Source organism: Lutjanus erythropterus, chromosome 11 (genome assembly GCF_056507025.1).
Source record: "Lutjanus erythropterus isolate fLutEry1 chromosome 11, fLutEry1.hap2, whole genome shotgun sequence".
NCBI lineage: Eukaryota > Metazoa > Chordata > Actinopteri > Lutjaniformes > Lutjanidae > Lutjanus > Lutjanus erythropterus.
The window spans coordinates 40,300,263-40,315,042 of record NC_139327.1 but is presented as its reverse complement, the minus strand read 5'-3'; the positions used below and the strand labels follow the sequence as shown (position 1 = coordinate 40,315,042).

Sequence of the window (14,780 nt, the reverse complement as noted above, 5' to 3'; positions counted from 1 at the left end):
CACAAAAATCAAAAGTACAGCCTATTTTTCCTCTCAATTAAAACGGATCTTCATCACTGTGGATATTCTCCAAAATGGAGCCACCGAGGGACAACATTCAACTTCAGAGGGTGAAATTAAAAAAAAAAATTTCATAATTTAAATTTAACTGAAAACAGTGCAGTGTATGAACGAACATTATAATATGAAATACAATAAAACAGTTTAGTTTACATTTTGTTTGAGTGATGGCATTACTGGTTTGGATCTGAATAATTTTGACAAGGATTTGCAGATTTCTGCAGACTGAACTCCATAAATGATGGGGTTGAGGCTGCCGGGGATGATGTGAAACAGAATGGCAGCGAGTTTTCTGTAGTCTGAGTACTGAGGGAAACGATGCAGAATAATGACAACAAATCCACTGATCAGCATGATCAGATACACAACCAGGTGAGTGCTGCAGGTCTTCAGGGCTTTACTGTTCAAAGACTTGTTCTTACTGGTCAGACAGACCACTGTAATCTTAGTGTAGGTGAGAACCATGCTGCCTATAGAGGAGGTGAGGAGGACCACAGTGAAAGTGAGGCCGTAGACATTATTAATGAACACACTCTCACAGGAGAGTTTAAACAAGGAGGCGTTGTCACAGTAAGGATTCATGATCATCGTCCTGCAGCGGTTCAGCCGTACGGTCAGACCGAGCAGAATCCCGACCAGAACAAAGGCCACTCCCCAGGCAGAAACCGTCAGCTTCATCACCATCCTGTTGGTCATTATGGCGGCGTAACGCAGGGGGTTACAGATGGCCACGTATCTGTCAAAGGCCATAATCATGAGCACAGTGTAAGTGTTGGTACCAAACATGTGTGAAGTAAAAGCTTGAACCACACACTCATAATAACTGATGAAGCGTTCGGAGGGAGGACGCAACAAGTCTATAAGCAAACGGGGAACCAGGATAGAGTTCCCGAGGATGTCGTTAAACGGCAGATTGCAGAAAAGCAGATACATCGGCTGGTGGAGGTTCTTGTCAATTAAAACCAGAAAGGCAATGCCCGCGTTTGCAACCATGATAAACAGGTAGGAGAAAAAGAAGAAGAGAAAGACGGGGTAGGTGGACTCCTCTGAGACGTTTAACCCCTCCAGCTGGAGTATGAAGCTGTTGTAGGTGTAGTTTTCCATCAACCTGAAAGAACAAAACAATGATTTTAATGTCAAATGCAGTGTCTTTATAATATTAATGATTGTAGTGCTGAACACAACAGAAACTTCCTCTCAGGCATGAAGTGTCACCATCTCCTATGAGCAAGTTCATTATTCAAGTTATTGTTGTAACAATGAAAGCTGAAGAAGTAAATGTTATTTATTGTTTTCTTTAATAAAACGATTTAAATGATCAGTAGATCAGTTATACCTCCTTTGAGGGTCTCTGGTTTCCATCAGTCGTCACTCTCTCGTTTCTCCCAGCGACCTGGTGGTAAAACCCACCAACACCAGCACCAAACAAGATGATCTCTGATACGATGTTTTATAGACGTGATATTAACTTAAGGGAATTCAGTTTTTATTAACTTGAATAATGTCTGATGCAACTGTGGCCCAAGAAGGTTTGTTGTTTGTTGTTGCCAAGGGTTCATGTGCTCTAATGTTGTTAGCAATTATATGAAAATGATATGAATGTTGATGTGATGATTGTAATAATGATAATTATCGCTTTTGTTCTTGTTATTACTGATGTTGATATTGTATTTAGTCTGATTGTATCACAATATGTAGTATAATTTAATTAATTGTAAGGTCATTTTTATAACATTACTGACATTTGAATAACAGCACCGTTTGTGCTGTGGATTTTCTTTTACAATTTTTTTTAGTGTTGTAATGTATTAATTGTTATGTGTATGTATTGTATAATTGTATGCACACGTCAGACGTCAGTAAGAATAGTGGCAGCATTTGCTGCAGCTCATGGGGATCCTAATAAACTAAAGTAAACTCTTAACAGGAGTGAGCAGTGGACGTTACCCAAAAAGAGGCAGAACTCAAGTTTAATAATTTCTTCACTTCACAAATATTCAATAAAAATATGATATAAACTGTAATAAATGAGCAAAGTTTGATAAATAAAAAAGTAAGAAGGATAAAAAAGAGAGTCTCTCTTTGTGAGTCTGTCTGTCTGTCTGTCTGTCTGTCTATGTGCCAGTCTGGTTACTCCGCTCTCTGTCAGTCCTCTCTGTCCACCTCCTGCTGCATGGAGGTGAAGACAAACAAGAAACTGCCTGTCGGGGGTTGGACACCAGCCCTCGGCCTTTTCCTCTCCCAGCCTTTCCATCACTGTACTCACGCTGTGTCTCACCTGGGTGGGTAAAATTTTGACTCGATTTCCTGGTCTACTGTTGGACTCTGCTTTGCGTCCCATGCTTCAGTCTCTGTCTCTTGGTGGTTCGGCTCACAACAAAAGTTATGAATTTCCCATGTTTTTCCACATGTGATCACATGCAGGAAACATGTTACCACATGTGGCACAACACGTGTAAAACATGTGTTCCACATATTTCACATGTGAGTTTTTGCACATATCAGAGAGACAAGGTGCCTTTGAATCACCAAAAGGATACTAAAAGACATTTTCCATCCAAGAACCTGTTCACCATGCAGCCATCAGGCCTGAGATAACTGCTTGTTCAGGCTCAGGCAATAAAACTACTTGGTCAGGGGAAGGAACAGATTGTGTCAGACTGTCAACCTGAAACAGGACAAAAGGACCTAAATGCAGACGTCAACACGAGTGGATATGTGCAAAAGTTTAATGAAAAAATACAAAATAAAAAAGTTACGGTGCTAGGAAAGGGCCCAAACAAAAGCAACCAACAAATCCAGAAGAAAAGATATAAAAACCAAAGTCCAGAATCTAAAATCCACAAACCAAATCCAAAAGTACACAAGGAAAACACTGGGAGTTAAGACAAACTAATGAAGACGAAATAACAACTAAGGAGGTAAAGACACAAGATGAAATACACGAGGGAGGAGAGGATAACAGGACACAGGTGAGGACAGTGAAGACCAGGTGAAAATAATCAATGATCAAAACAAGCAGAAAACAGACAAAGACAGGAAGTAAAAACAACAAAGACACACAAGAGAAAACAAACCAAAATAAAACAGGAAGTGACTAAAAAAAAAAGCCAAACAATGACAGACTGTGGTTTGGATTAAAATAACAAACTCGGCACGTTCGGGTTTGGGGAGAAGCTCAGTCGTCCATTAGGGACTCCGGAGTGGAGTCGCTGCCCCTTCATATAGAACAGATCCGGTTGAGGTGGTTCTGGCATCTCATAAGGATGCTACCTGGTCTCCTCCCTAGGGAGGTGTTCCAGCTGGGAGGAGGACCAAGGACTAGGTGGAGGGCTTCTATCTCCACCCTGGCCTGGGAACGCCTCAGGATCCCCCAGTCAGAGCTGGTCAGTGTAGCCGGGGAGAGGGAAGTCTGTGGTCCCCTGCTGGAACTGCTACCTCCAAGACCTGACTTAGGATAAGAGGATGAAGTCTACAAAAAAGCAACATGGGGCTCCCATGAGGGAAAAACTTTGATGTACAAGGAAGACATGTGTAAAAGGGTTAAAAATGTGTTAAAAAAAAAAAGACATAAATATTCAGAGTAAATGGTTAAAAATACAGTAGATGTACAGGAATTTAAAATGTCACTAGAAGATGTTAAAAAGTCAATGGGACAACATTACAGTTCATTGTGGGGATGGTACAGTTCATGGTTAAAATAATAAGTTAAATGTGGTTAAAAAGTAGACACCCCTATAAATATTTTTATTTTACTGTGTCTTAAATAATGATTAAAATGCCAATTTCATTGTGTTTTACTAGTTACAGTACTAGTGTAATACTCAGAAAGGTCAGCAGAGGGTGCATAAAGCTTAGGAGGAACCTAAAACCCCCACAGAAGCAGCGCTGCATAATAAATCCTGCAGCCAAACCAGACATCAGCTAAAGTTGTCCGCCTCTTTGTTTACATCTACAGACAGCGGTAGCAGGGTATTATCACACCCCTCCCTGACACACACGGGTCCAGGGGGGCAACACATGCATCTTGGTTCAAATTTTACTTTATTTGTGTTTTTTGATGCACAATAAAGCTGGGAAATTCTCTATATTATGATCACATTTCCCCATTATTATCAAGAGAATACAATTTTGATTTAATATTATAATTATGACATAATTAGCCCATTGATATCCACTAAAAATGTGTTAACATATTACAGAAATGACACACTATTATCAGTGCTGTGATTGATAATGACAAGATGTCACCAGGTTATCACAGCTTAAGGTCTGGGGAGTGTGTGACAGGGGTTTCCTCCCACAGTCCAAAGACATGCAGCAGAATAGGTTCATTGTTAACTTTAAATTAGAGCTGGGATAGGCTCCAGCCCCCCGGTGATCTGTCAACGATAAGTGATTATGGACAATGGATGGATGGATATGAATTACCATTATTCCTTATTATCTTACCTAGACATTAACAAACTCTCAGAAGAGCTGAGTCTTGGTAAAGATAACTCAGCACACCCGCTGACAGACTCTCTACACTTCCCCTGGACTCGGTGTTGTCGTGTTTTTTTAAATGTTGTTAGTGGAGTGTTGTGCGAAGAGAAGGACGCACCAGACGCAGGATTCAGGATTGTGGTTCGAGACCTTGGCTGCATTTTATGTGACAGTAACACTCTTCATCTCTGCTGCCTGCTGTCACAGTGGCTGCTGGCTTCATCACCAAGTGAAAGTAAACTTTTCAGAAATAATTCTCTTACTCAAACAAAAAAACAAATCTCTTACATAACAAAAATAAATAACATAACAAAATATATCACATGAAAATAAATGTTATTGTCTAATGAAATTATACACAGCATTCTGAAAGGTATAAAATACCAACATAACATTATATTTTCAAATAGAGGACGAAGGAAACAGAAAAGTGAATGTACCCTGTCCATTTATACAGAATCAGTCGTCTACTCGTACACAGCATGCTAGCCAGACCTCACTAACTCATTAAATGGTTACAGACGTGGTTAATTATCACTCAAACCCATGGTGGACATTTGCCAAATGTCCTGGGTGGTTTTAGCGCTGATATTCAAACATAATGCAGGACGCCATTATAAAGTTTACCTCTTAGGACAGGTAAAAGTAAACTTTGAAAAACATGGTGTCCTACACAGAGCAAATCACAAAGCTATGGTTCCCCGGAAGGGACAAACAGAGTGAATTGCCACGTTTGCTATAGACGGTGCAACAGTGCCACCTTGTGGCAGGTAGGTAACTGTCTTACATAAACATCCTGTTTTTATTGATAAATGTGCAAAAACCCTTGGAAACAAACTTTATAACAGTGGAAAAACCTTCTTAAATTCAACAAATGTAGACAAAAGTTTCTTAATCTCTTTGGACTGCATGCCATAAATGATGGGGTTGAGGCTGCTGGGGATGATATGATACAAGATGGCAGCGAGTTTTCTGTCGTCCGAGTACTGAGGGAAGCGATGCAGAGTGATGATTGACATTCCACTGAGCAACATGATCAGATACACAACCAGGTGAGTGCTGCAGGTCTTCAGGGCTTTACTGTTCAAAGACTTGTTCTTACTGGTCAGACAGACCACTGTAATCTTAGTGTAGGTGAGAACCATGCTGCCTATAGAACCTGTGAAGAGAACCACAGTGAAAGTGAGGCCGTAGACATTATTAATGAACACACTCTCACAGGACAGTTTAAACAGTGCAGCATTATCACAGTAAGGGCTTCTAATGAGAGTTCTGCATCTGCTGAGTCGTAAAGTCAGACCGAGCAGAATCCCGACCAGAACAAAGGCCACTCCCCAGGCAGAAACCGTCAGCTTCATCACCATCCTGTTGGTCATTATGGCGCCGTAACGCAGCGGGTTGCAGATGGCCACGTATCTGTCAAAGGCCATAATCATGAGCACAGTGTGAGCGGTGGTACTGAACATGTGTGTGGTGAAAGCTTGAACCACACACTCATAGTAACTGATGAGGCGCTCAGAGGCAGGACGCAACATGTCTACAAGCAAACGGGGAACCAGGATAGAGTTTCCGAGGATGTCATTGACTGACAGGTTGCAAAAAAGCAGATACATCGGCTGGTGAAGGTGTTTATCCATGAACACCAGAACAGCAATACCCACATTTGCAACAATTATGAACAAATAGGAGAAAAGGAGAAAAAGAAACACGGGGTATGTAGAATCCTTTGATACGTTTAACCCCTCCAGCTGTATTGTGAAGCTGTTGTACGTGTAGTTTTCCATCAGTCTGAAAGAACAAAACAATGATGTAATGACCTGGCAATCCAGCTATCATGTTATGTCACACAACTAGTATACACCAACAACAACAACAGAAACCTGCAGTGTTTCCCAGTTATAGGTTTTAATTGCTATATCTCAGAATGGATGGTGTGTCATTTTTGTTGTTGTTGTTAGTTCTTAAATCTGTCTGCAGAGAATCTCAGGTTCAGTCTCAGGACATTAAATATGAAAGCAGTAACACTGAAAGCTAAAGAAGTTAATGCTGTATACTTGCATTTCACTTTCTTAAGAACTCGTGACAATATGACAACTGAGACAAAATCATGCATCAGAGATCAGTTTCTGAGAATGTGATGATTGTACAAATGAACTAAAACTGTCAGCCTTGCCCAGATTATAACACATTGCAGTTTATAGCACATAGTTTCAGTAAAGTACGTTATCTTATGTAAATATTTCTACATATCTGCACCCCTCCACATCGCCCTTTTTTCTTCTACTACAAAAGCTAAATCACAAAAGTTTTAACCCTACAGGTTCCACAGATCATTGAAGTAGAACAATGAAGAAATGACTCTGCATTCTTTACACGTTTTGACTTTGATTAGACATTGTGAGAGAAAAAGAACAGCTGGTTGTACATCAGTAATACCTACTTTGAACATCAGTGTCTTGGCTTCTCTGTTTCATTGCTGTTCACCAGCTCAAATAAAGATCTCAATCTCTGTTGCAATTTTTTATAGACTCAATTTTATCTGCAGGGAAATCAGTTATTGTTACGTTGGGTAACGTGATCGAGGGCGTAGAACTTGCTGGGACAACACAGCACCGGCTCTGGAAAAAAAAAAATAGGTGTTGGATGTTCTCCTTTCCTGCCCAGATTGAGAAGAGCCAGACAGGTGTGTGGATACTCACAAGCCCCCGGAGAATGAGAGGGTCACCTCTGCAACTGCATTATAAAAATCTATAACTCTTAAGAAATATATACACATTTTCCTCCCAACAGTCAAGCATGTGTCACCTATTGAAGGTGGAAACAGGCTCTCAGATCAGAGGGACTTACATGAGTGGGTTCCCAGTACATTTTCTTTCTTTTAAAGGGTCTTTGACTGAATTGAGTTGATGTATGCTACTGTCATCTGTTGGACGTGGACGCAAACTGCAACAAAATGGAAAACTACTCTGCCACAGATTATAACAAACTAAACTTACACCATACCAGCACACAGTCAGGGAGTCATTTTTAGATGCACATTGGCCTCAGTACGGCACTGCGCTGCTTTGTGTGTTGTTATACGAGTAGTGTGGCTCTTTTAAGAGACAGCTCGTGTGTGTGCATGTATGATGTGTGTGGACGAGAGAAAGCAGGTCATATGAGTGACAGTGAATGCAGCAGAGCAGAGAAACTGGTCTGCAACGAGCCGTAAAAGTGGTCACTTTTAGCATTATGAGTGCAGTGTGAGCTAGAGTTGGTGTGTGTGAGTGTGAGCTAGAGTTGGTGTGTGTGTGGTGGTGGTGGGGGGGGGGCACAGGGTGTGTATGATGCAGCTGTGCAGTTGTGGTAGTGCTTGTAGTTTGTACATGTTGCACACTGCTTGTTACTCTCTGCTTTCAGCTACTGCAGCCGACTGTCCCTCTTCACACAGGGTGAAAAGAGGAGCCGAGTCCGTAAGTCCTGGTAACTGGGTACCCTGCAGTCCCGGGCTAAAGTGATCGGTGCACAGGCCCACTGGTGTGTGGACACACCCTTATGCCTTTCAAAACACTGTCTCATTAGTGGGCAAACAGCATGACTGGATGGGGCTTATCAGCCGTGAACGGTAAGGCATCTAGAGGAAGGTGACTGAACAAAATCCATGTGTGCTCCGTACCAAGTAAAGAGCAGATGAGGGCTTATGCTGCAAACGGCCAGAGTACAGCTGCAAGGGATTCTGCCCCACAATCCTCACACTGCATTGAAAGCCTGACGATGGAAAAGCCAGTCATCAAATCTCTTAAACGTCCAGCTGTGGGAGTCTGCAGGAATCACACAGTGGACGGTCGTAGTTGCAAATGCTTTCGTTACATTTGAAAGAATTTATACAGCCAACATTAAACGTAGCTGACCCTCTTCCATCATGCAACCATAAATGTTAGAATGATTCGGAAACATAAACCATGAACATAAACTGTTCCTACAGTAGCAGGGACAAGACAATTAACCTGTTTAAGTTCTTTTAGTGTGAAATACACATTTATGGGATCAGAATTATCCTAATTTCTGTGTAACTTTTTCTCCTCTTCAGCTAATAGTCACTGTCTGATCCTGCTGTATTTTGCACAGCCTGAAAAGCCATCACACAAAGATCAGCCTTCTCTGTTACTAACACTCATTTTATCTGTCATATAAAGACTAAAAGAATAAAACCAGTGTGAATTCATTTCTTTTCACTGTAAATTAGAAAATGGTCAGAGGGCCAGCTGGCACATTATAAAGAGCCAAGACAGAGTCTGAACAGAGCGGGGCCACTGGGACCATCTTGTTTTATTTACTGCATATTGAATTTCTTTGAGCTTTATGCTGATCACAGATATAAACTGACCATTTCCACCAAACAATAATATTTATATGATAACAAACTGGACTCTACTCAGCTGATCACAGCTACAGAGTTGCACAATATGCCATGTTTTATTTTGGCTTATTTGGCTGTGTTCTAACACTTTATAATAATGTATTTACTGTATGTAGAGCTTTAGATTTCTGTATCCATAAATGTACAGTGGATGTCACAGAATCCTCTGCAGTCACATCATATTTGGCCATAATATTCACTTATTGCAAAATACACACATTTAAAGCTTTCATTCAGTGTTCATGGTTTTATATAATTTGTTTGAATCATTTGCCAAAAAAGACAGTAAACTATTATTTTTTACAGAATGTAAAACATTTTATGGACTGAAATATTTCAAATAAGAATCTGCGTATGTCTTTAGACTGGACTCCATATATAATGGGGTTGAGGGTGCCAGGGATGATAAAAAACAGAATGGCAGCGAGTTTTCTGTAGTCTGTGTACTGAGGGAAACGATGCAGAATGATGGCAACAAATCCAGTGATCAGCATGATCAGATACACAACCAGGTGAGTGCTGCAGGTCTTCAGGGCTTTACTGTTCAAAGACTTGTTCTTACTGGTCAGACAGACCACTGTAATCTTAGTGTAGGTGAGAACCATGCTGCCTATAGAGGAGGTGAGGAGAACCACAGTGAAAGTGAGGCCGTAGACATTATTAATGAACACACTCTCACAGGAGAGTTTAAACAAGGAGGCGTTGTCACAGTAAGGATGCATGATCATCGTCCTGCAGCGGTTCAGCCGTACGGTCAGACCGAGCAGAATCCCGACCAGAACAAAGGCCACTCCCCAGGCAGAAACCGTCAGCTTCATCACCATCCTGTTGGTCATTATGGCTGAATAGCGCAGGGGGTTACAGATGGCCACGTATCTGTCAAAGGCCATAATCATGAGCACAGTGTGGGACGTGGTGCCAAACAACTGTGTGGTGAAAGCTTGAACAACACACTCATAATAACTGATGAGACGCTCAGAAGGAGGACGCAACAAGTCTATAAGCAAACGGGGCAAAACATTACTACTTCCAATTATGTCACTGACCGACAGGTTCCAAAAGATCAGATACATCGGCTGGTGGAGGTTCTTGTCCATGAAAATTAGAACTGAAATGCCTACATTCAAAACCATTATAGCAATGTAGGAAATAAAGAAAAAGAAGAAGACAGGATACACAGAATCCTCTGTGACCTTCAACCCTTCAACCTGCAGTGTGAAGCTGTTGTATGTGTAGTTTTCCATCAACCTGAAAGAAGAGAAAATAGTATTCTGTTAATGTTAGAATAACAATTAAGTTTTGTCAGTCTAGATATCAGAGAGACTAAATGTATTTAACGATAATAGTTTCTATAAAACAAAGGAGTGCATCCTTTTTCCATGAATAAATTCCACAAAATGAAAATACCAACAATAATAAATGCAAAGCCTAACATCAGTTTAGACTAACATGCATTAATACCTGCTTTGTCTTAGCTTCATCAGTCTTTGCTTATCATCACTGCAAGCTGTATTAGTTTTCACCAGCAGCAGTGAAGCCTTCTCACTGTTTTGTAGATACAATTTTAATATCAAGGGACTCACTTAGTTTCAGATCATGAGTGATGTAACATTAAAACATGTGTAGGTCACCAATGCTGCCAATTTGGAAACTTTCTCAGTAACTTTTCAGACTTAATTACTGTTTCTAAAAAGCGACAGGCAACAGATTTAGCAACTTATTCAGGTAAATAGGGAAAAGTTGTGAAATATATTTATTAATTTATAATTCATTCCCATGCATGTTGTTCAGTCATATGTGCACAGCTTATAGTATCTACCAGCACACTGTGGTTGGTCCCTCCTCTCTTGTGTTGTGCACAGGCAGTCAGCTGGTGTGGAGTGAAGGGCTGAGGATGCTGCTCGCTGAAGAAGAGGTGGTTCAGTTGTCATGAGCTTCTCTGGTTATATTTTCACGGTGCACTGGTGATGACCGTCCACACCAACACGTCGATTGCCAATGACTCCTATAACGACATACATGGTGGAGAGTATTGGCAGTTAATAAATACGTCACGTGACAATAAATTTATGGATAATATTGCAAAACGGCCATAGTTTGCTAAAGTTTCAGTAAATCAACTGTTTAGTTTAGGAAAAGATCATGACATGAACTCCTTCACCCCTTTTTAGTGTGAAAGTTATGTTTCTTTCATCCTTCCAGCTACCATATCGCCTTTATATGTGGAGTTTCTTGCTTTATATATTGTTCCCAGCAAATTTACCACAGCCACTAGAGGTCATCGCCTAAAAATAAAGGTCAGTCAGTATCTATATGCCTGTTTTTCTGTTGAGTCCTGCCACACCCAGATCCCACAAAGAGAGAAAGTGGTGTCCCTCACCATGATCTCTGATGGATATGACTGTACATGAGTGCTCTGCCTGGCCAAAAAAAGGTCACACACTCTAGCTTTAACTTTGATTACAGCACACATTCTCCATGGCATCGTTTCGATAATCTTATGCAATGTCACAAAATTTATTTCTGTCCAGAGTTGCATTAATTTTTCACCAAGATCTTGTATTGATGATGGGAGAGTTGGACCGCTGCGTAAAGTCTTCTCCAGTACATCCCAAAGATTCTCATTGGGGTTCAGGTCTGGACTGGTGGACCGTCCATGTGTGAAAATGATGTCTCATGCTCCCTGAACCACTCTTTCACTATCTGAGCCCCATGAATCCTGACATTGTTATCTTGGAGTATGTCCATGTCATCAGGGAAGAAAACATCCATTGATGTAAAAACCTGTTCAGGTAGTGAACTCATTATGTTTCTGAACCTCGATCTGAGCAACTGAAGCAACCCCAGATCATAACACTGCCCCCACAGGCTTGTACTGTAGACACGAGGCATGATGGGAGCATCACGTCATCTGTATCTCTTCTTACCCTGATGCCCCCATCACTCTGGAACAGGGTAAATCTGGACTCATCAGACCACATGACCTTTTTCCATTGATCCACAGTCCAATCTTTATGATCCCTAGCAAACTGAAGCCCTTTTTCTGATCATCCTCACTGATAAGTGGTTTTCTTAAGGCTACACAGCTGTTTAGTCCCAATCCCTTGAGTTCTCTTCACACTGGGTAGAAATGTTCCTACTTTCACTATTAAACACAGCTGTGAGTTCTACTGTTGATTTCACCACCAAACGTTCAAGTGATTTCCTATAATGATGATTCATCATTTCTTCCTGGTAGATGATGGTTCACCACTATCCCTCCAGGCGTTATTAATGTGTCGGACAGTTCTTAACCCAGTTTTAGTAATTGAGCAGCCTCACTCTGTCCCTGCTGCTGTGGAGGTCCAGGGACTGCAGCGCAAGCGGCTCCTCAGCCGGGGGCTGGGTTGTGTGTCCGGGCTGTGTGTCCGGGCTCTGTGTCCAGGCTCTGTGTCCGGGCTCTGTGGTCAGGCTCTGTGTCCGGGCTCTGTGGTCAGGCTCTGTGTCCGGGCTCTGTGGTCAGGCTCTGTGGTCAGGCTCTGTGTCCGGGCTCTGTGGTCAGGCTCTGTGGTCAGGCTCTGTGGTCAGGCTCTGTGGTCAGGCTCTGTGTCCGGGCTCTGTGTCCGGGCTCTGTGGTCAGGCTCTGTGGTCAGGCTCTGTGTCCGGGCTCTGTGGTCAGGCTCTGTGGTCAGGCTCTGTGTCCGGGCTCTGTGGTCAGGCTCTGTGGTCAGGCTCTGTGGTCAGGCTCTGTGTCCGGGCTCTGTGTCTGGGCTCTGTGTCTGGGCTCTGTGGTCAGGCTCTGTGTGTCCGGGCTCTGTGGTCAGGCTCTGTGGTCAGGCTCTGTGGTCAGGCTCTGTGGTCAGGCTCTGTGGTCAGGCTCTGTGTCCGGGCTCTGTGGTCAGGCTCTGTGTCTGGGCTCTGTGTCCGGGCTCTGTGTCCGGGCTCTGTGGTCAGGCTCTGTGTCTGGGCTCTGTGTGTCCGGGCTCTGTGTCCGGGCTCTGTGTCCGGGCTCTGTGTGTCCGGGCTCTGTGTGTCCGGGCTCTGTGTGTCCGGGCTCTGTGTCCGGGCTCTGTGTCCGGGCTCTGTGTCCGGGCTCTGTGTGTCCGGGCTCTGTGGTCAGGCTCTGTGTCCAGGCTCTGTGTGTCCGGGCTCTGTGGTCAGGCTCTGTGTCCGGGCTCTGTGTCCGGGCTCTGTGTGTCCGGGCTCTGTGGTCAGGCTCTGTGTCCGGGCTCTGTGGTCGGGCTCTGTGGTCAGGCTCTGTGTCCGGGCTCTGTGTCCGGGCTCTGTGGTCAGGCTCTGTGTCCGGGCTCTGTGGTCAGGCTCTGTGTCCGGGCTCTGTGTCCGGGCTCTGTGTCCGGGCTCTGTGGTCGGGCTCTGTGTCCGGGCTCTGTGGTCGGGCTCTGTGTCCGGGCTCTGTGTCCGGGCTCTGTGTCCGGGCTCTGTGTCCGGGCTCTGTGTCCGGGCTCTGTGGTCGGGCTCTGTGTCCGGGCTCTGTGTCCGGGCTCTGTGGTCGGGCTCTGTGTCCGGGCTCTGTGGTCAGGCTCTGTGTCCGGGCTCTGTGGTCAGGCTCTGTGGTCGGGCTCTGTGTCCGGGCTCTGTGGTCAGGCTCTGTGTCCGGGCTCTGTGGTCAGGCTCTGTGGTCAGGCTCTGTGTCCGGGCTCTGTGTCCGGGCTCTGTGTCCGGGCTCTGTGGTCGGGCTCTGTGTCCGAGCTCTGTGGTCGGGCTCTGTGTCCGGGCTCTGTGGTCGGGCTCTGTGTCCGGGCTCTGTGGTCGGGCTCTGTGTCCGGGCTCTGTGGTCGGGCTCTGTGTCCGGGCTCTGTGTCCGGGCTCTGTGGTCGGGCTCTGTGTCCGGGCTCTGTGGTCAGGCTCTGTGGTCGGGCTCTGTGTCCGGGCTCTGTGTCCGGGCTCTGTGTCCAGGCTCTGTGTCCAGGCTCTGTGTGTACGGGCTCTGTGGTCAGGCTCTGTGGTCGGGCTCTGTGTCCGGGCTCTGTGTCCAGTGATCAAATCACTTTGACCTCTGCCTGCTGAGCTTCAGTCGGCCTTTTTGGGTCCATCCTTTGTTTTACCAGTTGACACAACGTTGAAGGTGTGAAGGTGTTTCTGATTGTGGAGGTGTGTGTGTGTGTGTGTGTGCTTCGGCCAAACGTGCCGGGTGCTCTCTTGTAAAGACAGACCGATTGCGCCACAGGCTTTGCACTTTGACCAGGTTTTAGCCGATCACACCAGACAGCAAACGCATCTAGATACACCTTGGCTTTGCCCTCATTATTAGACCTCTCACCCGTGGCCGGGTGTAAGACGGAGTTTTTAGACTTGCAAAGAATGATTTGTGAACATCTCTGGGTGTTGTGTGATAGGGACAGATCTTTGGAGTAATTTTAGTTCCACCATCACGGAGACTCCTTTCTGACTTTGATCTACAGACTCAATCAGCACACGTCATTTACTCAGTAACATACATTACACACATTAGCTGACTGTCACTGCAGCACTAATTTTCACCAGATGAAAGTGATGACAGTGGTTCATACCATTTAGCAGGAGAGATATGGGAATTACTTTGTAAGTGGAGGCAGATTCTATTAAATGTATATCGTCAATCACATAATTTATTTCAATATAATATATTAGGGGGGACAACTTCATGTTTTTCAGAAGTTGGGGTGGACATGTCCCGTCCATCCTGACCAGGATCTGCACCTTAGTAGAACTTCCATAAAAACATAAAAACATTTAATTTTTTAATTTCTCAATTCTCTGAACAAAAAAAAAAAAAAAATCCATCTTCATTAATTCTTCTGTGAAACACTGAGATAATTAATGGAGGGCCAGTGATCAGGCTGAGAAATAAAAACAA

At 43.8% G+C, this 14,780-nt stretch overlaps 3 protein-coding genes across 3 annotated transcripts; all 3 read right to left on the bottom strand.

Annotated features, from left to right (window-relative positions):
• Nucleotides 1-204: 204 nt before the first annotated feature.
• Nucleotides 205-1,167, bottom strand: LOC146319570 (olfactory receptor 8G17-like). Its single transcript, XM_084730674.1, has one exon. It carries the CDS (start codon nt 1,162-1,164, stop codon nt 205-207), a length of 960 nt encoding a protein of 319 aa, XP_084586800.1. The 5' UTR covers nt 1,165-1,167.
• A 4,217-nt stretch (nt 1,168-5,384) lies between these two features.
• LOC146319569 (olfactory receptor 8G17-like) lies at nt 5,385-6,332 on the bottom strand. The gene has a single exon (XM_084730195.1). The coding sequence runs from the start codon at nt 6,327-6,329 to the stop codon at nt 5,385-5,387; it is 945 nt and encodes a 314-aa protein (XP_084586321.1). The 5' UTR covers nt 6,330-6,332.
• Nucleotides 6,333-9,039: 2,707 nt separating this feature from the next.
• On the bottom strand, nt 9,040-10,978 carry LOC146319568 (olfactory receptor 8G17-like). Its single transcript, XM_084730168.1, has one exon. The coding sequence runs from the start codon at nt 10,186-10,188 to the stop codon at nt 9,238-9,240; it is 951 nt and encodes a 316-aa protein (XP_084586294.1). The 5' UTR covers nt 10,189-10,978; the 3' UTR covers nt 9,040-9,237.
• Between the last annotated feature and the right edge of the window lie 3,802 nt (nt 10,979-14,780).